Genomic DNA, 25,309 nt, shown 5'->3' on the forward strand with positions numbered 1-25,309 from the left:
ATGGCCGTCACATTTCAGTGTGATATTTGTGTCTTACCTCATATTTATGATGAAAGTGTAATCTATTTTTAATGCCTTTATACATTATGTTTCTATGTTGGCCTTGTTTTTTTTTTCTATATTGTTTTTGACAAAAAATCAAATAAATGCCTCTAGGAAGACTGTTATTATCCCGAAAAGATTAATCGGTGTCCTGATCCACAAAACCCATCCATCATCAGGATTTCAGAGCCTCCTGCTTCCAGGGGTGTCCAAGCCCGGACCCTTCCTGTTATTGTCCCGTCAGCGGACTGACACCCCCTTTTCCTTTTTCGGCCTTCTTATCATTTACACTGTTGAACGTGATACAGTCCAGATGGAGACAGAAAGGGAAGTCAACGTAACGAAGACTGCGAGGAGGGAGCTAGAGAAGTGCAAGAACAGTAAAATGTCTCGGTATGGTAAAATGCGCCTGGGTAGCTCACCTGGTAGAGCGTGCGCCCCATGTACAGAGGCTCAGCTGCAGGTTTGACTCCAACCTGCGGCCCCTCTCTCCACCCCCTTTCATGTCTTAAGCTGTCCTCTCCAATAAAGGCCTAAAATGCCCCAAAAATTACAATCTTAAAACAAAGTACACACACACACAAATCCTGCAGCTTCAACTGATACAAATAGTGTTTTATTGCATTTCAACTATGTTACAGCACACGTAGACTACAGCAGCATCTAGGAACAGATAAATAAGCATTTAGTAATGTGAATTAGGATTTATCTGTTAAAAATATTTTTACATTTGGCTATGAAGATTGATCTTATCTGGCACTGGATGGATCTGTTTACACTATTCTTCTTCTGTGCCATTTTTAGAGGTTGCCATGAGTTCCTGTGGGAGCACATCAAACATTTCCTTTCTTTCTCTGTTTAAAACTGATCAGATACATGATAAAAAAGCAAACAGGAAGTTGATTATGAGAGGAAGGTGTTTGTGAGCCCCTTCTGTTACGTAACAAACCGCACAATGAGTCTAGGACCAGAGTGAGATAATACGTTCTGAGGTTCTAAGCCTCTGGTACTCTGAAGCACCAAGACTGGATTCAGTTCTGTCTCGCTCTCTCTTTTCTTATCTCAATTTCTTTGTTTTTTTATGATCCAACATCAGACTGGCTGGTGCTGGCGTTACTTAACTTGCGTTGCTTCCCCCGGTCCCCCCTGCCGCCGTTGGGGGCATTGGGCTGGGTCCCCGCTCCCACCTGGTCCAGAGTCGCCTCCCTGGGAATGTACGTCACCACGGTGTTGATCAGGTTGCTGCGGAAGCTCTTGCTGAGGAAGTTGTAGAGGATGGGGTTGGCGACGCAGTGGAACAGAGACAGGCTCTGCACCACGCTGATGGAGAAGTAGAGGGCTTCCACGGTGTCGCAGCTGAGGATGAAGGGGTCCAGGTCGTCTACGATCATCAGGAACATGACCAGGTGGTAGGGCAGCCAGCACAGGACAAACACCAGCGAGTACACGTGCACCAGCCACACGTCCCGCCGGCCCTGCACGTCCGGCGCTGTTCGAACCGCTCGAGCGATCAGTACGTTACAGGTGATGATGACGGCGGCGGGGCCCACGAACTGGAAGATCAGGCAAAGGAACGTCACCGAGACGAACCATTCGGTGTAGTTGTGCTCGGGCAGCATGTAGCAGCCCGGCTCGTCCCACTCTAGAAGATCCACGTGGACGTTCTCCATCAGAGCCAGGAACAAGGAGAGCGCCCACAGGCCTCCGCAGAGCACCCAGCGGCGCCGGCCCAGCACAGGGAAGAAGGCGGGAAACGAGGGTCGAGTCAGGGACAGGTATCGCTCCAGGGTCATGAAGGCCAGGAAGAAGGAGCTGCTGTAGAAGTTGACCACGTAGATGAGGTTGGTGACCTTGCAGAGGAAGCGCCCCCACAGCCAGACCTTGTCCATGGTCACCTCCATCATGAAGAAGGGCAGGATCACAATCACCATGAGGTCCGACAGGCTGACGTTGATGATGCAGAAGAGCACCCCGTTGGCCGAGTGGCGTCGGCGCCAGTTGACCCAGACGACCAGCGCGTTCTCCAGCAGGCCCACGATGAAGATGAAGAGGTAAATGAGGAAGAGGGCCATGCGGCGGTAGTCTCTGAAAGAGTCCAGCTGCAGGGTGCACTCGTAGACGAACCATGGGGTGCCATTGATGTAGTCCAGAGAGTGGTTGTGCTCGTGAGCGCTCATGGTCTGGAGTGAAAAGCAGAGGAAAAGTGTTTCATGTCTGAACCCAGTTGAGATTTACTTTGGGGTTAATCTGATTATGTTTTTTCCGACGTTACACAACAAGCACAAGAGGAGGAGGAGGAGGAGGAGGGGGGACGGGGTGAAGTGTTTCTCAAAAGCCACAACAGATTGTTAGAAAGCCATTTCACAAAACCAACAACATGCAGTGATAGGGTGGTAAAAAGGTCTCCCTTTGAGGGGCTGGGAGTAGTTCTGTTTGTAATTAAAGTAATACTTGCAGATTTATGGAGTATTTATAGAGTAGCGCACCAATCAAGCCTTCCTATAACATTGTTTGACTCCCATCGACAGTATTTCTTTACTACTTTTTTCTTCCTTGTCATGACATGTTGCCTGTGGCCGGGTTAGCTCAGTTGGTAGAGCGGGCGCACATAGGCTACATGTAGAGGTTTATGCCGAGGGTTCGACTCCGACCTGTGACAATTTCCTGCATGTCTTCCCCTGTTCTCTCCACTTCCATCCTCTAGCTGTCATGTCCATTAAAGGCAGAAAAAGCCCCCCCCCCCCCCCAAAAAAAAACACCTTACGTTAGTTATGTTAGTAGCCTGAATCAGAGATAAGCTACACACTTCTTTTCAATGTATTGCTATTTATAGAGAATTATCACCATGTACCATGGTCTCAGAACACTTTACATTCAAAAATTAGCAATTTACAATTTATAATTCCAATACATCCTAACACATGTAAACATACTTTGGTGTGTAAAATTGGTGGAGTTCCTTAGGTTGGAAACAGATTTGTAACATCTCCAGAAATATAGATTAGGACTTTATACCGTACCTCTGGTGATGATGAAGAGTGTTGTGTAGGTGAAGAGGGCCGGTCCCTCCTGAGGCCTCGCTGTCCTTCTGGGTGAAGCCTGCAGACACCAGAGCACTCCTTCCAGCTCGGATGTGAAGGGCTGTCTGAGCAGTCACGCAGCCTTGAGTCTCTACCCTCCCATCGGTCATTAACTAACACACACACACACACACACACACAAACACACACACACACACACACACCTAACAGGACATCCTCAGTCAGTAATGGGGAGGGGTGTAGGAGTCCAGGGAACGGGAGTTCATTTTGTTTCTAAAAAGAAAAATGTGTTCAGACTACTTTAGGTACTTTTCAAATTAAGATTTTATATAAACTCTTCAGGTAGATTTTTATCCAATATACTGTTTGGATCGCAATGAGATCAAATTAGTCTGTATTCCACAACAATAACATAAATGTGTGTCATAGAACTTTGTTTTTCGTTCTTTCCTCTCCCATTAATCATCTCACAAGCCTTTTAATTTTTTTTTTGGGGACCTTTTGGGGGGGCTCAACCCTTAGCTTGTAAACCACTGGACTAAACTACCTGACGTATAAGATAGTAAGTTACAAAAAAAAGTAGCTGTGAGCGCCTGGGTAGCTCACCTGGTTATTCCGCCTCTATCTCCCCTTTCATGTATTCAGCTGTCCTGTCCCATGGCATGCCCATGCATATATAGACCATGTCCACATGACCCAGGGCCAGTACATGTATGGAGAGTAGGGATGAACAACCTATGCAAGGACTCGCACCACCTGCTTTATCTGAGCTTATGACACCGTTTACACTCTCTGCTCCCGTGCTGCTGTCTCCTGGTCCATCACCTAGGAAACCAAAGATCAGCTGGTTATAGAGCATTCTCCTACCGCGTCCCTCATCTGTTAAAGAAGCTCACTCCGTTGACACCTTCAAATCTGGATTGAAAAGCCACCTCTACTCATTATACTTTAGCCAACCACACACCATCCTTTCTGCATCCTTCACAAACCCTTTTCACTTATTCTCTTATGTTTATTATTACCACTTTAATGCTGTTCACCCTCGTGTTGTCTTCCCATCCAAATTGAAAATCAACACTTTGATGCTTTTTTATCAATGTTTTTAACTTTTTCTTACATTTTTGTCCCTTTTTTCAACGTTTCTCACTTTTTTTTTACATTTAACACTACGTAACACTAACTTATTAACTTTAGTTTTACAGTTATTTTTGGAATTCATGGTCAATAAACCTCATTTATAGGAAATTATCCCTAATGTTTGAGTTAGAAAAGCAGAAATTAGGAATTATTTAGACAAAAATTAAAGTAATGAATGTTGATGGATAATTACAGACTGGAATATGTCAACTTTTACTCAATGCTATTTCAAAATCCCATTTGTTTCTGCAAATGCTATAAAATTACTGGCTCCCAGTTCATTCAGATTACTGCTTTGAGGTTATAAAATAAATCAGTTTTTTTTGGTTACTACAGATCTTATTATCATTATTAATGTTATCATTTTTTGATTGCATAAACATTGTGAAGGAGAATCTTCCCAGTGCACGATCCACCTTGCAGGATTCTGTGTGCATGCATATGGCTGGTAGTAATGGTGCAGAAACTATTAAAACAGGCACCACATAACACTAAACAATTCCAGGAAGCCCCCCCCCCCCCCCCCATCCCTCCTGTGGGAGTACGGTGAGTGACGGGCAGAGTGTAGAGGTAGGAAGCCTGGGGGACATCACTAAGGAAAAGGGTTAGGGGTTACACGCACACGGAACTCTCCTTTAATATTTACAGTCCATTTACTCAAAGCAGTTGCACACCGTTGTCTCACTCTCTCTCACTCTCTCACTCACTCTCTCACTCACTCACACAGTGAGCTGCAGTTTGGCTTCTCCTCAGTCTGTGACGGTGACAACAGATCAGATCTGGTTCCACCGAGACAGTTGAGCAGCAGTTAAAGCCATTTCTGAGCTTGAATATCTGCCCTGGAAGAAATGTGGTATTGAATGAAGTATTATATTAATGTAAAATCACTCTATGCCTTAATTTAGGCACCCTGCAGTTTAGGGCTGAACTTGAAGGTGAACTATTTTCTTATGTGTCAATCCTAAATTGCACAAGGAACAAGTGTGAAGTTGTCATCTCCTCTAATGAAACGATGACACTGACCCGACCCGCCCAGATGTGTCCTCCTCATGACTGAGGTCAGCGTCATTCGGAGAAAGCGTTTGTGTTGGCTGTGATTCCCACTGCCTCTTCGGATCGTCAGCAGTTTGTAGCTCGCTGACCTCCTTCTGTCTCGCTGCTCATCCTGCCTCCGTCCCATTGTCTAAATCCATTCAGTTTCTGATGAAACAAGACTGAACCAGTCAGCAAATTCGGTCTCCTCTGATGAAACAGGAAGGAACCAGTCAGCAAAAACACATCGTCTGGAAAGAATGTGACAAAAAGCAGTCCCTGACCCCCAGCATGAGGATTAAAACAACTGTAAAGATAAATGTCTGTAGTTTCCTGATATTCTAACCTGCAAAATACCACTTAGCTACCAGTAAACTACGTCTGACAATACCATTTACTGTAGGTACAAGAGTCCTGCCAACACTCCCTCATTAGTCCTAGAACACAAAGTACAGCTGAGGCTGATGGGAAGGTCACTCATTTTGCACGTATTTTAGTAGAAAACATGATGCAAGAGGACAACTTAAAGGGTCACTAAAGTTAAAACAATTCCCTCTGAGGGGAACATAAATGTGTTAGTACCAAATTCCATGGCAAAAGCAATAGGGAGTAAAAATCCTTAGTTTCATGCGCAATAATAACTCAGCTTAATTTACACATTTAAACAGATTGCTCCTGTGGTGTAAAATTGTGTTGTACTGTACAGTGGCTAGAGAAAGTTTACACCCACATGCTGAGGTTGATTAAAAAAAAAGAGGAATAAAAAAAATCCTCTTTTGGAAATTAATCTTAATGCCTTGATTAAAAAAAATGTATGAAAATCCAACCTTTTAAGGACACCAATTTACTTCGTGAATGAATAATTTATCATAAATAAATGTTCCTCCTTAAAAAACAGGGGGCATAAGTATACACCCCCCTATGTTAAAATACAGGGGGCATAAGTATACACCCCCCTATGTTAAAATACAGGGGCATAAGTATACACCCCCCTATGTTAAATACAGGGGCATAAGTATACACTCCCCTATGTTAAAATACAGGGGCATAAGTATCACTCCCCTATGTTAAAATACAGGGCATAAGTATACACCCCTATGTTAAAATACAGGGGCATAAGTATACACCCCCCTATGTTAAAATACAGGGGCATAAGTATACACCCCCTATGTTAAAATACAGGGGCATAAGTATACACTCCCCTATGTTAAAATACAGGGGCATAAGTATACACCCCCCTAGGGTTAAAATACAGGGGCATAAGTATACACTCCCCTATGTTAAAATACAGGGACATAAGTATACACCCCCCTATGTTAAAATACAGGGGCATAAGTATACACCCCCTATGTTAAAATACAGGGGCATAAGTATACACCCCCCTATGTTAAAATACAGGGGGCATAATATACACTCCCCTATGTTAAAATACAGGGGGCATAAGTATACACCCCTATGTTAAAATACAGGGGCATAAGTATACACCCCCTATGTTAAAATACAGGGGCATAAGTAACACCCCCTATGTTAAAATACAGGGGCATAAGTATACACCCCCCTATGTTAAAATACAGGGGGCATAAGTATACACCCCCTATGTTAAAATACAGGGGCATAAGTATACACCCCCCTATGTTAAAATACAGGGGCATAAGTACACACCCCTCTATGTTAGAATACAGGGGGCATAAGTATACACCCCCCTATGTTAAAATACAGGGGCATAAGTACACACCCCTCTATGTTAGAATACAGGGGGCATAAGTATACACCCCCCTATGTTAAAATCCCATAGAGGCAGGTACATTTTCATTACTAAAGGCCAGTTATTACATGGATCAGGATACTATGCCTGCTGATAAAGTTCCCTTGGCCTTTGGAATTAAAATACCCCATAAGAGCATCTCACAATGCAAATCAAACAGCTATTAAGATCATTTATTTATTGTCAATACATTATTCCTTCACAAAGAAAACTGGTGTCCTTAAAAGGTTGGATTTTCCTAAGTTTTTTTGATTAAGGTATTAGGGCATTCCAAAAGATGTTTATAATTCCTCTTTTTAATCAAGTTTAGCATGGGTCACAAGCCATTGTATATATTATGTACATTTTTGTAGTTCATGTCTTTGTATTGTTGTCTTTTGTTAATGTTTGGATGTGTTTTTTATCTTGCAATCCTGGCTGCAGATCTAGTTTGCCATTTGGAATAACAGTGACAGGACTTAACTGAAACAGGCTGCTGGTGGTACTAGAGGAAAAGTCAGAGGACCAGTAAAGTCAGCAGGATTCATCATCGGGGGACCATGCACTTCTGTAAATAAATTTCATGATGATTAATCTGACAGTTTGCGAGATATTTCAGTCTATGGCGGATGACGGTAAGATGTGCAACAGCAGGAAAAGACACAGAGTCATCACACAGACTTACAGAAACAGGTTTCAAAATAATGAGTCAATACACTTTTCAGAAATTCTTTGTAAAATATATTTTGGTCCAAAAGCTGATTTGCAAAAATACAACATGTGCGATTATCGAGTAGATGAGGCATCGTACAGAGGAACTATCTATGCTGCCTTGCCAGTGTCTAGGAATGCTGCACAATATCGCTGTGTTAAGGCTAACTGCAGAAGCTACTGAAATGTAGTGTTATTGTCAACAATGCTTTACACAGTACACTGGTTATCACTGAATGCCATTACAATACACAGACAATAGTTCTTAGTTTTAGTGCTTTGTTTGTCTAAATCTCACCCTATCACAATGATTCACATAGTGCACATTTGCCATTTTAATGCACAAAACACTACACCATGTTAAAAAAAGGAGTGTGTCCAGAATAATAACGTATGGGCTCACTATCAAGAAGTGTCTTGAAATGACACGTCGACACATGAAGGAATTTCATTAAAAAGGCAGACCTGATCCTAAATGCTGGCCCAGTTCTGTGGGGAAAGGAAGCTAAGAGATGCAGAGCTGCCCAACATGATTACAGGCTCAGTTGTTTGAAGTGCTCTCTATTTAAATACCACACATTTACCATTTAATTGACAAGGTCGTTTGAGATTTAAGTGGTCTGTCAGAACAGAGATAATTTCATTATGTCCAGAAACCTCCTAGGATAAAGTTTGGATCCCACACATTTGGCACTCTAAACATTCAAGTGGCCTGCTTCAGATAAATAATATGTCTCGAGTGTAGACACCCATTAAGCTTTTAACACCCATTTCCATTAAACATTATTCTAGGACTAAAGGAATAGTTGCGAGTTTTGAGAGCTGGGTTTATTTGTTTTTTTTTATTTTTTATACTGAGAGTTAAATTAGAGGAGCAACACCAATACAAGGCTACAGCCAGCAGCCGGTTAGCTTAGCTTAGCATCAAGGACACACCAAATGCGTTTTTCACTGAATGTAACAACTTTTGTTTGTTTACAAGAGAACTCATCAGGGCAACGTGAAGCTATAGGTCCAGGAAACCCTGGAAACAGCTAGCCTGGCTCAAAGATAACAAAACCTAAAGCTCACTAATTACGTGTTATATAATTTAATCCGTACAAAAACCAAGATGTAAAAACGACAAGTTGTGCACAAAACTCCTCATAAGCTCTTATGACAAACTGTTGTCTTTAGAGGCGCTGGCAAGAGCATTTGTTCTACTTTTGAACAGAGGCAGGCTAGCCTTTCCCCCTGGTTTCCAGTCTTTATGCTAAGCTAAGCTAAGCTAAGCTAAGCTAACGGTCGCCTGGTCCTCCTATAGTGTCACATTAAAAGGTGCCTGGGGTTTCTTGTGTTTACATTCAGTGAAAACACATTGGGTGTATCCTTGACGTCTAACACACGTGTTGAATACATTTCCTTTCTCATAAAACATGTGCAAAGCTGAGTTTTTAAGTCTTTTCAGTCCAGCATCGTTTACACCCCTGATGTTGGCGTGTTGCCGCCACCTGTAGGTCACCATTGGCAGGACTGAGCATAGTGCGCACATGCGTCCTCGTGTAAGAGACAAACCTAACAGGAACCCATTCATGAAGAAATGAAAAGAGGTCAAACACTCCACAGGGAACCTTTAACAGACGCATGAGAGTGGTATCAATCTTCTCACCTAACTACTGTCATTAGGCAAATAAGCGCACTTCCCCAAAATGTCAAACTCTTCCTTTAAGAAAGCCTGGGGAACATAACTAATATTTGATCTCGCACAGATGTGGTCTAACACTGATCAACAGCAGTTTGTTTCAATGTACCCTGATGCTCCAGAGTTATTCTGTTTAAAGAGTCTACTATATAAGAAATGCATCTTAAATCTTAAAAATAAATATATGCATCAGAAGTAGTACATTATGTTGCTACAAGGTAAGTAGTCTCGCCTCAGATCACCATATTTAAATCATGATCTGCGTGTGCATACTATTTTTTGGTCAAAGATAAAAACAAGTTTAGCTCTCGGCTGGATCGACTCGCGGCGGCGGTCACGCGAAGATGTTGGAGATGAAGTCGCGAAATCGTTTGGCGTACTGCTCGGGGTGGACTGTGGAGATTTCAGCACCAGCCTGCGACAAAACAGAGAGCAGATGGAGACAGAGAGCAAGGTCACCAACATCATCTGTATACATTTCCCAACATCAGACGTTTGGCCTCCGTGCAGGTGCAACGGCAGCCCTCCACCTCTCTCGTGCTACTCACCCCGTGTTTGACCGTTTTTGCTGCATGAGCGGCTTTCTTCTTGGTGTCGTACTGAGTGAGTACGTCAATCAGGCCCATGAAGTAGACTTCCTTATGAGGGGCTCCTGGGATGAAAGGTATAGGACAGTCAGGGTTGTTGTATTGGGCCTGTGACAGGTCTCACAGAACAATCAAGACTCAAGCTCCCTAGGACGAAATTAACATCAAAGCATCCTACTATAGGATTTTTTATTTCCTGATGACACAAGTTTCCATCCACACATTTTTATCCAAATTCAGTGCTATCAAATGGAAAAATGCCTTATGGAAACAGAACATGGCACATAAGCACTAGGACAACTTATTAAAATCCAATATTGATCATGTGTTGGTAGACAGCGCGATCCATTTTGTCTAGAAAAACGTTGTTGTTGCTTGAATGTTGTGTGATTCAGTGTAAATGAATGGAAACACCTTAAAATGTCAAATTAATTCCATATACCAATCTGATCGCAAAACAGCATGCGACGTCATCACCACGGGTTTTCATTGGCTTTAAAGCCGTTGGATGGAAACACACTTTCACCAGCTTTGTTCACATGAGGTTTTTTTCCCAAACTTCAGATAATTTGATTGAAAAGTGGATGGAGACTTAGCTAGAGATGATGACAGTGGAGCACATAAAACATAATGACGAGACTTCAGATGAAAAACTTCAGAGAAACATGTAAGATTCTGTCTTTGGACGGGCTTCAACCAGCGATTAGTCTACAGATTGCTTCCTCAATTAATCAATTATTGTTTGTGCCTATCAAAATGTTTGAACAGCCTTAAACTCAAAGATATTCAATTTACAGAGATTAACCCATGTCACGAGCTTGAAACAGAGAACTGGATTTTTTTAATTAGTTGCAGTGAATTATTCTCCTGACGATTGTCTAATCCATTTAACCCTTGTGTTGACGCTTTTTGTCGATGTTTTTAACTTTTTCTTCTTTTTTTTGTCCTTTTTTCAACACTTTTGACTCTTTTTTTTAATGTTTGTTTCGATGTTTTCAACACTGTTCATTTTAGTTTTACAGTTAGTTTTGGAATTTATGGCCAATAAACTTTATTTATAGGAAAGTATACCTAATGTTTGAGTTAGAAAAGCAGAAATTAGGAATTATTTAGACTAAAATGAAAGGAATGGATATTGATGGATAATCCCACATACTGGAATATGTCAACTTTTACCCAATAATATTTCAAAAACACTTCCATTTGTTTTTCAAATGCTATACAATTGAATAAAACGCCCCAAAATTAATGAAAGTAGAGATTTGTACTTGGCAAAGAGCGTTGTGTGGAATCAATCATGTTATTTTGGGGAATTAAATTTGACCCGAGGACAACATGAGGGTTAACAACTAATCGTTAGCACATTAACTTCCATACCAATGATTCTAATGAGTGCCATGCAGCGGGGAAGTGCTGGACAGATTTTGAATTTGGGGGAGAAATAAAGCCCCGGTATTGGACTGGTACACGGTATCAGGTGATATGCTGAGTTTAAGTAACAGATCAGTGCATCCATACCTAGAGCAAGTTGTTTTTTTCCACAGTTTAGTTTCAGCCTTGAGTTATCTTATTTTGGGGCCTGAAGCAAGTTTTCACCTGGGCAGCTGGCGACTGCGTACACGTCCACGTAGGGGTCGAACTCGCCGGGCCCCAGAGGTTTGCAGCAGGACATGTAGCCAGCGATTCCCTCTGGAGAGGTGCCGTAGGAGCCCGCCGTGGCCCCCGGTGCCAGGCCGTTCTCCGCTTCGGCTTCTTCCTCGTTGGAAACCTCCTCGCCCTCCTCCTCATCCCGCTCAGCTCGACCCACATCGTGGATACCGAGCAGCAAACTGTAGTCCATGATCTTCAGTCTCACCAGAAACTGTAGGAGGGGGATATGGGACAGGGACAAGCTTTTATTTACAACAAGGTTAACAGTAGAGCTGCAACAAAGGATTATTTTGGCAGTCGACTAATCGGTTGATTTGTTTCGATTAGTCAACGATTATTTCTTTTCCCCTAGATCTTCCTGTGGGCGGGGCTCCTGTACATGTTGTACCTCATCTGCTCAAGTCTGTACACCTGTGAACAACACCTAGTTGCCCTGTCTTTGCCTTAACATAACTTCAGTTCCAATGGCAAATTAAAATTATGATCCATGAAACATGAATATGAAACTTGAGCTTGATAACTTAATCAAATGCATTTGTGACATTAATACTGGTGGTTACATTTAAATAATACACTAAAGTGTAAATGTAGCACTCTAGATTCTCCAAGACATTGGAAATAAACATCATTGGTCATTTTTATGACAACTTGTAAAACAATGTAGCTAATATTGAAGAAACGTAACCGCAACGTAAGTATTATTATTATTATTGTCAATTATAACATTATTGCCTCAGCCCCATAGAGTGTCACCCTCACTACTGTGTTTTTTTGTTTAAACTGAAATAGCAATGTCTATGTAATTAGACTTCCATGGAAAGCAGGTATCTAACATATCTAACAGCCAGTGTGGGGAATATTGAGTGATGGCGGAGCCAGAGACAGATGAGCTTGAGACACTCACACAAGCACCCTTTCTTTTTACGAGGTAAGATTTATACATTTACCGGCCTATATGGATTCTTTTTTTCAAAGAAGCCGTCTCCTCACGCGTCTCTAACGTAACCTAACGTTACCGCAGCATGTGGTAAATGTCTATGACCATTTTGTGAGGACACCGACTACTACGGCACTGCAGAGGTCTATCATCACAGCTCCCCCGACCGGAGTGCAGTCCAGCTGGGTTAGGCAGTAAACAAAGAGAGGAGAGCTAACATTAGGCTACCTCCTTATCGGCTATCATTTTCCTCACAAATATACGGTCTTTAGTCGAGACCTAGTTAACAGAGAGCTTTGATTTACAGTAAGACAGAGAGATTAAAGGTAAATAGAGCTGATAATTATCTAGAGCTGAAACCATCCACAGAAAGGTAATTGACAATAATTTGGTCATTTTCTTAAGCACAAATAACCAAACTTCTCAGCTTCCAACTCTTTAAATGTGAGGATTTGATGTGTTTTGTTTTAGATTTCTATGATTTTCTTCTTGATTCGTCAACTAATCATTTGTTCTTGGAAATGTCAGCAAAAAGCAAAAAATGCCCCTCCCAGACTCCCTGGGCCCGTGGTGGTGGTGGTGTCTTTAAATGCCTTGTTTAGACACACCCAAAGATATTCAGATTATTATGATATCTTCTGCTGGAGCAAATCCTGATGTGCAGTTCTTGGAGTTTTGTATGTGCGATTAATTTTTTATTTTTCTGATTCTGAAATATTCACTTTTTAGAAGCTGTAACCTGTTTTGCTTAAAAAAACGATTACACAATTATAAAAATGTATTCTGATTAGCCTTTTAGAAATCAATTGAGGAATCTAATTATTTTATGTTTATAAAGTTACATTAAGTTAATATCTAAATTTAGCACTTTCGTTGAATGAATGAATTTCACATCCATCCACCCTGCTGCCAAAATGGCATCGCAGGAGTGGTGCATCCCTGATGGGCTGATGCTGCCGCTGTGTGGTAGAGGTGTGCAACAACACTGAGGTGTTCCATGTACCTCCACGTCTCTGTTGAGTTTCTCCATGAACTTCTCCTTCTGCTCATCCGTCACATACACCTTCTGCAGGTTGTTCCTGAAGTCCATGTCCTTGTAGGTGGGGAGCTCTTTTCCCTAAATAATAATAATAAAATGCATCTTTAGGAGGACATACGGGATGAGGAGGAAACAGCTGGCCACATTATGATTAAAAATGGAAAGAAGGCGAGGTGTGTCTTTTACCCTTTCTTTGTCACTTGCTTCACGAGCCACCAGAGAGCCCTGCAAGAACAACTTGTTGTAAATATTGTGACTGATACAGAAACAAAGGAGTATTCGGCCACTTTGGGTTTTTTTGCAGCAGAAAAACAGAAGTACGAAGTACAGCGACTCATTTGTTTAGACAGCAATGAAAGACTGAAACTGTCTGGCTCTTTCCCTGCATCTTTGCACAATAAAGAAATTCTCTGGCACTTTGATTTCTCTTTTATCACTAAATAAATTGCACTTTAGATATTTGTATTGTTGGTTATGGATTGCCTATTGTTCTAGTGTTTTCTATATGTGCTGTATATTGTATTGTGCATACTGACCATACTTTAAAAAGTTGTGTTTCTTTTAAGTAGACGTGTAAGACCCCATGAATTTCCCCTTGAGGGATAATAAAGGTTACTCTGACTTTGTTCCGATATTAGGTCCATGTGAGAGAGAAGTCATTTCTATTCTTCCTCTTTGAACCAGTGAGGAGAAGTGTGATGGGAGATTAAAGGTTGTGAAGTTCCTCCTCACCTTCAGGTCATACTTCCTGTGTACAATCAGTCTGTGGCTGAACATGTTCCTCATGACGATCAGGTAGGTCTCCTCGCTGTCCACGCTCACCCGGTACATCCCCAGGAACTGGGGCAGCAGGGTGCTGCCGTGACACTTCACTATGTGCTGCGGAGAGGAAACAACAGGCAATTTGTATGGCGGGTGCAGAGAGTGGAATATTGTTGTCATGGGCAAATGACTACATTTACATTCACAAAATATTTCAGGTTTTGCCCTTATTCCAAAAAAAAACCAATATTCATACTGAGCTTTTACATGCACCCGTGCATATTCCAACTAATGACAAACTTTTTTGAAGGATTAACGTCAAAAATGGGATTTTTCTAAAGTTTTCCGGCAACGGTGGACTTCCACAGCCTCCACTTCTCATTCCTTCAACCACCTTCCTGAAAAGGCACATGCGTATCCAAAAAACTGTTTGATATTCAAGTCTTTCTTAATATTTAGAAGTAGGCTCTCCTTCCGACCAGGAATGTGGGCTTTTCTTTTGGGCATGCATCTCTCTCATACCAGCCTTGCAAACTGCTCAATTCAATTCAATTTGTTCATTGTATCAATTCATAACAAGAGTTATCTCAAGACACTTTACAGATAGAGTAGGTCTAGAACACACACACTATAATTTATAAAGGACCCAACAATTCTATGAATTCCCACCAGTAATTCTCACTGGTTGGTTTGGTTTGCAACACACGGAGCTAACTGTAAAGAAGAAAAAGACCGTGTTGAGTAAAATGCAATAAAAACCCTAAATGAGTTACAGATTCTGAATGTGCTCCAAAGAACGCCCCCATAACCCAGATCATTTTGGCATATCCCCGTCTTAAGCGGAAAATGCTACATTCGGAATATCCAAGCAGAGCAGGATGTTTACATGACCTGTGTCATATTCAGAATACTGTAACACGTAAGTCAATACTAGACATACACATAGTAAAATACACTAAAAAAACAGATTCACAGATGAACGTTTGTTTTATGAACAATCAAACAGAATACAGGCTTAGGCCCTTTGTAAAGGTCCCTTTGAATGCAACGCAATTACTGAGTGTATCCAGGTTAGACTTTGAGCGTGCTCAGTCAGTTAAAATAGACACTCGCTTCAGACTGACCTTATTCAGTGTCCCCTTAAAATACTGGGCGGGGCGTTAAAATACACCGCTGGAAATGTCCGAACACGGTTTTTGTTTTGTCCATACTTATTTTTTTACATACTGTATATTTCTAACGTCTGGGCTCCTCTGCCAGTAGAATAACACCCACCCAGCACCAAAGCGAGCTGGGTTCAATCCCCTGCTACAGGGCCTCAGGATTAGCCAGGAACCCCAGTGAAAACAGGGACTGTTCACTGTCAAGTCTTTCAGTCTGCAAATTTAAATGACAGAACTATTGAGCAACTATGGGTCCAGACCATAGATTATTATTAATGGACAGAGCACGTGCGACATCACAACATGGTTTGTGGAGATCTGATATGAGTCGTCGAGTTTGCCGTTACTGGGGCAGTCGTTGTGGATGTGGACGAGAGGGAGGAGGGAGGGAGGGAGGAGGGAGGGAGGAGCCATAGACTGTTGGGCGGTATCCGACTGTGACGTTAGCTGAGAGTTGGCAACGCTGCTTACACTCTCCGTTACACACTTTCACTGGCAATCTGGATGCAACTGCTGCTGAAAGCTAGCCTACATAACTCAAAGTGAGATTTAGCTTCGCTAGGTTTTAAAAATATCTTTGTCCCATAGTTATATTACATATAAGACAGGCAGCCAATTGTCAATCACATCAAAACCACGCCATAAAACACCCCCTGCTTTATCGTCGATTTTAACATCACTGAGACTATTATTCAAAAAATTAAGACTTAAAACTAGCAATTGAGACCATAAAAGTATTTTGAAAATGTTTACTGAGGTAATAAATCAAGTGAGAAGTGGGTCACTTTCTTACAGACTTTTACAGAAACAGACCAACTTTTGCAACCGCATGTCCCCCCCCCCCCCCCCCCCCCCCCCCTGCTGGAGATCAGACAGAATGCAGGTTTAAGGCACCTGAGCATTTGCAGCACTTTGCCATACCGGATGCTTTGTCCACTAATATTAATATTCAATGGTCCAAACTTTGGCGTGGCTGAGGCCTCGGTTCCCGTTGAAAACCTCTTCCTCTATTTAATTTATGTTTAAGTTTCTGTCGTTCATGTGTTGAGCGCCACCTCGAGGAGCAGTGAAGAACGCTGGGAGCAAGGAAATCTATTCAGAGGGCCAAATTTTATCAATTAAAATATTGATATTTGGTGCTAGCGTATTGTTTATCTTAACGCATGAATCAGGACAACAAACATATTGCATATCAATTCCCACCGCTATTTAGCAGTATAATGAGCAGGACAGCTTCATGGCACTATTGGATGAAAATCTTTGAAGTGACTTGATTTTAGGTGGGGCTGTTTATTTTACCATCAAATATGATACGATTTTTTTTAATTAACCTTCAGGAGGAGGTACAGCAAATTACGTAGTATTTCACACTTTTAATTACATGGAATAACACCAACACAACTTAACAAATCAAACAATACTATAAATGCATTGTGGTAAAAGGTGTAGCAACCCTATATCTTTCATTTGACAAAGACTTAAGATGTCAAGTTTCCATCTATAATCTCTATAAGTGAGCATTACTAATGTACAGTATGTAGTAAATAAATGGCTAAATTGATCTTCAGATGCTGTCATAACATTATTAAGTGCAAAAAAAGTACAGACAATGTTTGTTTGAGAAGCTGGTCTCAAGACCAACTCCCTACACCTGCCAAACACCTAACCTGATCATAAACACCCAAAAAAATCATCCAAATAATGCCTCAAAGCCAAAAGGACAAGAATGAAAAAGACAAAAGCCATCATGCCTGGCCAAAATGATTTAGTAAAGAAGCTCAATCTCAATAAAACAGATATCTAAATTATTCATAATTTCAATTACTACAAAGCAGTCGTTTAGCATGCCGAACATGTACCCCGGCAACTGAACTGACACAGTGAAATGCAACTTGTAAATCATTATGAATCACTGAAGCTGTGCAGCGCCAACGCAGAAACTGGGATAATAATGAATTCATTCAGGACCAAGTGAACTCAGAATCACTCTGAAACAGAGCTGCCATTTTTCTTATCTTCCTCCCAGCTCTGGGTAGGCTGTAGAACCACACGCTACACATTCCAATAAGAGCTCAAAGCAGCTGAAAGTTTAATCAGAGGTATGTTTAGCCTGAAGTGAGACCTAGTTCCGAAATATCCACTTGTCCAAACAAGCATGAACACGAATAACAGGCTAGGCAGCAAATGTAAAACAAAACCTTATAGAAACAAACAACTCTTATCTCTCCTATGAATGTACTCTGCTATTTACATGGAGCTAGTGTTGATATTAATATTTGAATATCTTCTGAAAAAAAACTATTCATAACGTTGTTTGTTGCCGACGCTCCGCAGAAGGCCTGCACGATATTGGAAAAACATCTGACGTTGCAATATTTTTTTCCTTGCGATATATATTGCAAAATGAAAAAAGAAAACGTCATTTTTCAAAGATGACATAAATAGCTCTATTTGTAATTAATAAATCATTCTCGACTACAACAGTGATTTTGCAGGGGAGTGCATCTACATAGAAGATAAAAATGAAAAAGGATCTTTTTTAATGTGAACCATTCTTTGCTAAACTTTACAAACACCAAAGCAAGTAAGCGCTGTGACTAACGTTACTCTTCTTCAGTGGTTTTGGATAGGGAAATTATGTAGAAATACGCTGGTTGACTAGCATGACACCTTTATAGTCATGTAATACTATCGATCCAGGCTAAAGTGAATGACAGTGACTGCATGTTGCTTCCTCTAAATCTCAGGTTACGGTCGACTAGCGGGGTTAGTTTGATAAATTGATCAGACCTGCATGTCACAGGCACTAGCAACACACTCTGTGTCTCCAAGAACAATTAAATCAGTGGAAATGACGTTAGACCAGACACAGACTTCTATAGTAGAGTAGTGTTATGTTTCCAGTGTTGCGTCGCGGCTCCAAACCGTAACATTAGTTGGGACGGACGGACCCCTTGTTTCTTTAGGCTAACTATATTAGCTTTAGCCTGGCTGGTAGCAGCTTTCTGCGGGGGGGAAATGGCCGGGTGACTTTGTGATTATGTTGCATTAATCAAGTAATTTAATTTGTAAAACACCGACTACTGTAGCTTCACTGACTACTTGTCAAAACTATGACATCACTGGGTCAGCGGACGCTGCTGCCTACGGTACTTTACTACATACGGAGAGCGCTTTCAGGATTACGTAACACTAACTTATTAACTTTAGTTTTACAGTTATTTTTGGGCTTTATGGTCAATACATAAGAAAATTATACCTAATGTTTGAGTTAGAAAAGCAGAAATTAGGAATCATTTAGACCAAAATTAAAGGGATGGATGTTGATGATAATCACAGACTGGAATGTGTCAACTTTTACTCAATACTATTTCAAAACCACTTCAATTTTCTTTTTCCAAACGCTATAAAATTGAATAAGACACCCAAAAATAACCCATCAAAATCACCCCAAAGAGCGTTGTGGAATTGATCATGTTATTTTGGGTATTTAAAAAAAACACTGATATAGGAAAACGGGTCAATTTGACCCGAGGACAACATAAGGGTTAAAAGGGAAGGGTCGGCCGGTAATAATCATGTAAAAGGAGAACGGTGAGAGTTTGCTTTTCTATCAAGCAGCAAAAAAAATTTAGCGTCAACATCACAACGTCCTGCAATGTGACTATAGCGCATGCGCACATCGCAATGTCGACGCTAAAACATAATATCGTTCAGCCATACTCTGCAGTGCTGTAACCTTCTTGATGTGGTTTTATTTTGTCTGTATTCTCATTCAGTTTCCCCACAGGGAGGTCAGCAGTCAGGTTCCTTTTGAGAGAGGCATCTAAAGCCTTGCTCCAGGACACGTCAGCAGGACAGATGTCTGCCTCAGGTTGAATATGCAACCCTCTTCCTACTTACTGCACCACTCTGCAATCTAACAATAGTCCAATTTGGGTCGACTTCCCCAACCTACGAGGCAGAACAATAAAACGTTACCTATGAAGTGCTTATTTTATTTTCAATCTTTAGCTACAAAAAGGTCCCAACAAAGGTTAAAGAAAGTATTCTGTAAGTAGGACACACAGCGCCATACATTTGAAGCTGTTTACACAGTTCTCTAAAGCAGACAGGAGGTGAATGGTCCTGGCTCTCTGAGTAGAGTTTAACGATTCTTAAATCTGATTATTTGAGAGTTGGGGTGAAAACAGATCACATGCCTAATTCACAAAAAAATAAAACTTGCATATTCATATGAATTCATATTTAAAATTGACTTGGAACCTGTAAATAATTCCATACAATTTAATTTGGTTGCTTTTATTGAATAATATGACTAGTTTCCACTAAAGACAGTTAGCAGCGGCGGCCCGCCACTTTTAAGTTATTACCACCGTTGCTTCAGAATTTTATTAAATGTCATGAAGTTGTAATTACATGACTCTGCAGAGCTGTCTGCTCCGCTGAACTCAAGCAAACGGTTGAGGCTTGGTCTTCATTGCGCGACACCGTGGCTTGGGCCTCCGGAGATGGCGCACGTGCGCTACGAGCATGGAGAAGTTTATGCTCAACACATTGTTCATAGCAGTATTCTCCAAAACACAAGGTGGTGTACATTAAGCAAGAAGTAGTAGAGGAGAGAGCAGCGTGTGTTCTCCATCCCCATGAACACACACAAACTGTGGTTTATTATGACTCAAAACCACACACCGTCCTGCTGCCCCAAATACTCACTAGAGCAACAAATGTGGATTAATCCGCTGCTGATGGTCCCAACAAATGAGCTATTTACTCCTGTTTGAGTAACGTTTGCTGATAACTACAACATCCAACACTTTTTCACAATGAAACGAGGGCTAGGGGGTAGGGCAAGATAATATTAGGGTAAGGACAACTTTTTCCATTTGCAAATCATTTTTATAGGACTTTTTGGGTGAGTCTGGACCACTTGCACGGGTATCATTGTTATGAATATTCAAAACTTATTTAGGTTGCCACATATCCCAAATTCCGTAAACCTCAGCAGGTTTATACCGGCCAGGCCCTAATTCAAACTATACATTTTTAAAGATTTAGAGTATGTCTTTAGGTGCCACAGACAGGGTAGTCTTAAATATGGAGAGATACATTAACACAATGTTGGGTTTTGGTCTATTTATGAGATTCGTTAATAGAAAGAAAAATACAGAATATAGACTTCTCCATTAACCACCCAGACCTTACCTGGTGATACTCAGACAGGATGTTGTGCATGTCTGCAACATCCTCGCTGGAGATTTGCTTGATGACCAGCGTTCGGTCGTAGGAGTTGAGGAGCAGACCCTCCCCCTGGTCATCTACACTCCTCAACGGGGGGCTGCGAGTCAATGAAACCTGGAGAACACAATGCACACAGGTAAGTTTAGAGATCTACCACCTTTTGATTTAAAACAGAATTACTTGAAAAGTAATGAGCTCTTCTATACACCTCTTTTGTATTTACAATTGTGCGCCAACAGAGTGACATCCCAAGCATACTGAATAGCACATCAGTGCATCACATACCTGATAGTCCAGATCCTCAATACCAAACCGTTCCCTTAGATTTCGGAAGACCTGAGGACAGTATTCTTTGAACTTAAAATGTCCTGGAAGATTTTCTCTGCAAAAAAGCGAAGGCGTAGGGAAGTTAGACGGAGCTGGCCTAACAAACTAACAGATCTTTCACATACGCTTTGCCAAACTACAACATCTGTCAGACTTGAATGTCCAACATAGACCTTAGGGCCCGTATTTTCCAAGCCTCTGAGAATTACTCACAAGAACACTGCAATATCAGTATCAGTCCGAAGCCGTGCGCATGTACTTGTAGTTTGTAGTCATAAAACAACTACAATACTACCAAACCCGATATCACCTCATAGCAATGTGACAATAACCTCTCCATCAAGCAGGTGTAGGCAAGGGAAGAGGGGCAATGCCAGCTGTTTGGAGATTTTCGGCACTTGACGACCAGCCATTGTGAGGCGTTAATAACACTGGGTTTTGCTGTGTACTCGAGCCGAGAGATTCCCAGCTGTCACATCACAGAAACCGCGTTTCCAAAAAACACATCAGCACATCAACACATGCTTGGAGTAGTGGTGTTAGCCCAATATCTCATCACCTAACAGGCATAACATGAAGAAAGAGATATTTCAATCTGCTCTGTCTGCATGCGATACCTACACACCGCTGTTTTATCACCACAGTGGTACTCTGTAAATAGATTTTTTTTTTTTCCTAAACATTCTGAAACAAAAGCTCTCGGTGTGTAATCTAACTGTTTTAACTGTGGTAGTTTGCCACAAGGCTTTCAATTTGGACAAAATCTTGTGAATTTAGCTGCTCGCGTTAACAATCCATCCTCTCCGCTGGATCAGTAAATCCACATGGCTACTTAATACCGGGAGCAAGATTCCAGATCGGCCCATCTGAGCTTTCATTTTGTCAAAGGCAGAGCAGAATACCCATGGCTATCACCATTTCTAGCCACTGGGGAACCATAGGCAGGCTGGGGGAACACATATTAATGTTAAAAAGCCTCATAAAGTGAAATTGTCATGCTATGGGACCTTTAAGACTGAATGGCAGTTTGAGAAGGTTAAAAAATACGGGCCCAGGACTTTATCGTTCGACACAAGACAAGGTGTCTGGTTTCAATTATTTTAAGTCTAATTTATCTCCATTTCAACCAATCCTGCTTTACTTTGCACTGCACTTGTTTCTGTGTCTTACTTGTTGAAGAGGTGGTTGTTGACTTTGATCTTAGTGTTGGCTTTAAAGTCATCGGGCAGCAGCATGACAGGAACAGGTACCTGGTTGAGATCATTGATCTGAAATAAAGAACATAAATAAAGACAATCATCATATAAGAGCCAATATTTAGTGTCTAAAATAGGGCTGCAACAAACATAAATTTACATCAACTAATCTGCAGACTGCCATAGAGACAAATACAATTATTTTGACCAACCATTTTGATAATCAATAATTTATTCATCTATTCGCTTGTTTCAGATTTTCTCTTTTCTCATTTAATATCACTGGAAATTGAATATTTCAGGGGTTTAAACTGTAGATTGGACAAATCAAGCAATAAGAAGATGTCACATTGGGCTTTGGGAACTTGTGACAGGCATTTCACTATTTTACAGACTGTAAATGGTTCAACAATTAATTGTTAAAATGATCTTTAGTTGCAGCCCCAATCTGCCGATTAATTCCTCAATTGACTGGTCTCTGACATCATAAAACAATGAAAAATCTCCATCACAACTTCCTAGTGCCCACAGTGATGTTGCCAAACCAAATGTCTTGTTTAATCCAAAGATATATTTCATTTATTATGCCAGAAAAGAAATGCAAATGTATATTTGAAACAGACTACGAAAACAATGTACAAGAAGTACTCAGATAATTTACTTAAGTAAAAGTACCAAACCACAGTGTAGAAATACTTTGTTACAAATCCTGCATTCAAAATCTAAATAAAAGTACATTAGCGTAAAAATATACTATACCAAAAGTAAAAGTACTCATTATTCATGACGCTGCAGTTCACATGCAGACCATACACTGCCCCCCCACCACTATCACCATGGCAGTCTTAAATTACAAATCAAGCACTTTATTTCAATGGCTACTTATTATGTGTTGACAACGGACATTTAATGATGACCTGATTATATCTGTCTTATGTGAGCAAGCAACGCATCATGAAGGCTGTGTGTAGATGTTGATGAAAGCCTTTCACCCTTGCACAGTTAACCATTTGCAGTGCACCCATCCATATGATGCATATTGCACACAGAATTTGGGTAAAATGAATGTAAGATGATTGCAGAAGTGACACTGATCTGTGTGCAGGGTTATTACTCCTAAAGAAATGGCAAAGCAGATTCAAAAACAAATCCGGTCTGGCAGGGTTTACATTTTTGTGATGTACATTGAGGGAGCAAAAGCAGTATCTGCAGCCCGTATTGGTTATTGGCTAAGGCTGATGGGAAAATATCTATCGGCATTGGCACTAAAAAAATCCAGATCAGTCAATCCCTAAAATATTTATCAATTAATGTGTTTGTAAAGGTGGAGCAAATGTCAACTTTTACACTGTTGGGTAGCCTCATCTTAATAAAACATGGTAATTTATTAGTTTTGTATTTTGTATTACTAATCTGATTATATAAAGTAACTGATAAGTAATGTTGTACATGTAGTGGAGTGAACAGTACAATACTGGCTTCCGAAATGTAGTAGACATAAAGTAGGATAGCATGGAAATACTCAAGTACCTGGGTATATGTAGTTTAAACTACATATACCCAGGTACTTGAGTGAAATAATGCAGAAGAACAAGTTCAGTGGTGGAATGTACATTCAGATACAATGCAATGCTACGATATTAGTACTCCTGTATTTTTTTACCATGGCTCCTACTGTATTTTGATAGCTGTTACCAAAATCCATAATATTTTAATAGCTCCTAACAATTTTGACCCCATAACCATATATGTTGATAGCTGTGTAAGAGAAACCGGTGTCCAGGTGTATAAGTCTGTATGTAGATCCGGAAAACACCACCTGTCGATAATTATTCAAACCTTTTGGTTTTTGAGCCTCCTCTTGTGTCACATTCTAGAAACTGACGGATAACAGATTTCTGTGCAACCCTACCAGCTGGCTCACTGGCTAACTGCTAACTAAAGCTACATTTAAGATACATTAGCATCATTAGCTTCCAGTGACTCACCGAGTGATTGACGCCCCACATGAAGACGCTCATGACGGGGTCGCTGGCTCGAAACACTTTCACCTTCTGCTGCACGAAATGTTTCTTTTTCGTTTTAGTCTTCGGAGCCAGGACCACCATCGGACTGGAAGCGGCCCCGGAGTTACCGAGGGCAGCCATGACCACAAACGGGCTCTCTTCGTCCCTTGGTGCAGGCGTTGACACTTCTTCCTGATGACTGAACTAGCTAACTAGCTAGCTAAGCTAGCTAACGTCTCACTCGCTGCTCCTCCCCGGGTCTCTCACACACCGACACGGTGACGACAACCAAAGGTCACCAGTCGAGCTCCGGTTCTGTTACACTGATGCTATTTCCTAACGCACAATTTAACGTATAAACCTGAGTGATAAATCATTACTTAAATTCATTAATGCGTGACTACATATTCTCATCATTGACAGTACACCACCGCCCCCTCGAGCCCACCCATGTTATTATCAACCACGCTGTGAGTTTCTGATTGACAGGTAGTAGGACCAGTAAAATCGATATAATGGCGTCAGATGACCCCCAGATGGGCGGTTACAGCGATGTTATATGGTGCGTTCAAGTTAAGTTTTGACGGTCGCAGTTATCTATGGCCAGTTGTTTTAATATTACAGTTTATCTCTGTTGTCGAATAATTATTAAACTTAACATCAAACTATATGACTATTTATTCATTTTCAAAACTACATTATGGATACCTGGAATGGTTTTTCATTTTAGATATAAGATAGTAAAATAATGACTAATTATCACTTACCAATACACTGATGGCATTAAACTCACTCAAAGATCTTTTAGACATAGTGAGTGGGCTGCTAAAACTGCTACATGGTACCTTAACCTTTAACCCTAAAGGAGGTTTGAGTGTGAGGCAGGCTCTGTAGCCTACTTAAGTAGATAGCTAGATAGCTAGATAGATAGACAGAGGGTGACTGTGGTTGCCTGCCAATCAGAAGGTTGGGGGTTCAATCCCTGGCCCTGCAGTCCCATGTCAAAGTGTCCT

At 41.1% G+C, this 25,309-nt stretch overlaps 2 protein-coding genes across 2 annotated transcripts; both read right to left on the bottom strand.

Moving 5' to 3' along the window:
• Positions 1-1,116: 1,116 nt before the first annotated feature.
• Positions 1,117-3,247, bottom strand: ackr5 (atypical chemokine receptor 5). Its single transcript, XM_032522177.1, has 2 exons — positions 3,064-3,247; positions 1,117-2,224 (listed from the first exon to the last, which is right to left on the bottom strand). Exons 1-2 carry the CDS (start codon positions 3,230-3,232, stop codon positions 1,122-1,124), a joined length of 1,272 nt encoding a protein of 423 aa, XP_032378068.1. The 5' UTR covers positions 3,233-3,247; the 3' UTR covers positions 1,117-1,121.
• Positions 3,248-7,714: 4,467 nt separating this feature from the next.
• pip4k2ca (phosphatidylinositol-5-phosphate 4-kinase, type II, gamma a) lies at positions 7,715-24,761 on the bottom strand. The gene is made up of 10 exons (XM_032522181.1): positions 24,279-24,761; positions 22,265-22,362; positions 21,053-21,149; positions 20,732-20,881; positions 14,334-14,480; positions 13,788-13,826; positions 13,566-13,679; positions 11,572-11,836; positions 9,937-10,040; positions 7,715-9,803 (listed from the first exon to the last, which is right to left on the bottom strand). The coding sequence occupies exons 1-10, from the start codon at positions 24,435-24,437 to the stop codon at positions 9,723-9,725; spliced, it is 1,254 nt and encodes a 417-aa protein (XP_032378072.1). The 5' UTR covers positions 24,438-24,761; the 3' UTR covers positions 7,715-9,722.
• Between the last annotated feature and the right edge of the window lie 548 nt (positions 24,762-25,309).

Source organism: Etheostoma spectabile, chromosome 7 (assembly GCF_008692095.1).
Source record: "Etheostoma spectabile isolate EspeVRDwgs_2016 chromosome 7, UIUC_Espe_1.0, whole genome shotgun sequence".
NCBI lineage: Eukaryota > Metazoa > Chordata > Actinopteri > Perciformes > Percidae > Etheostoma > Etheostoma spectabile.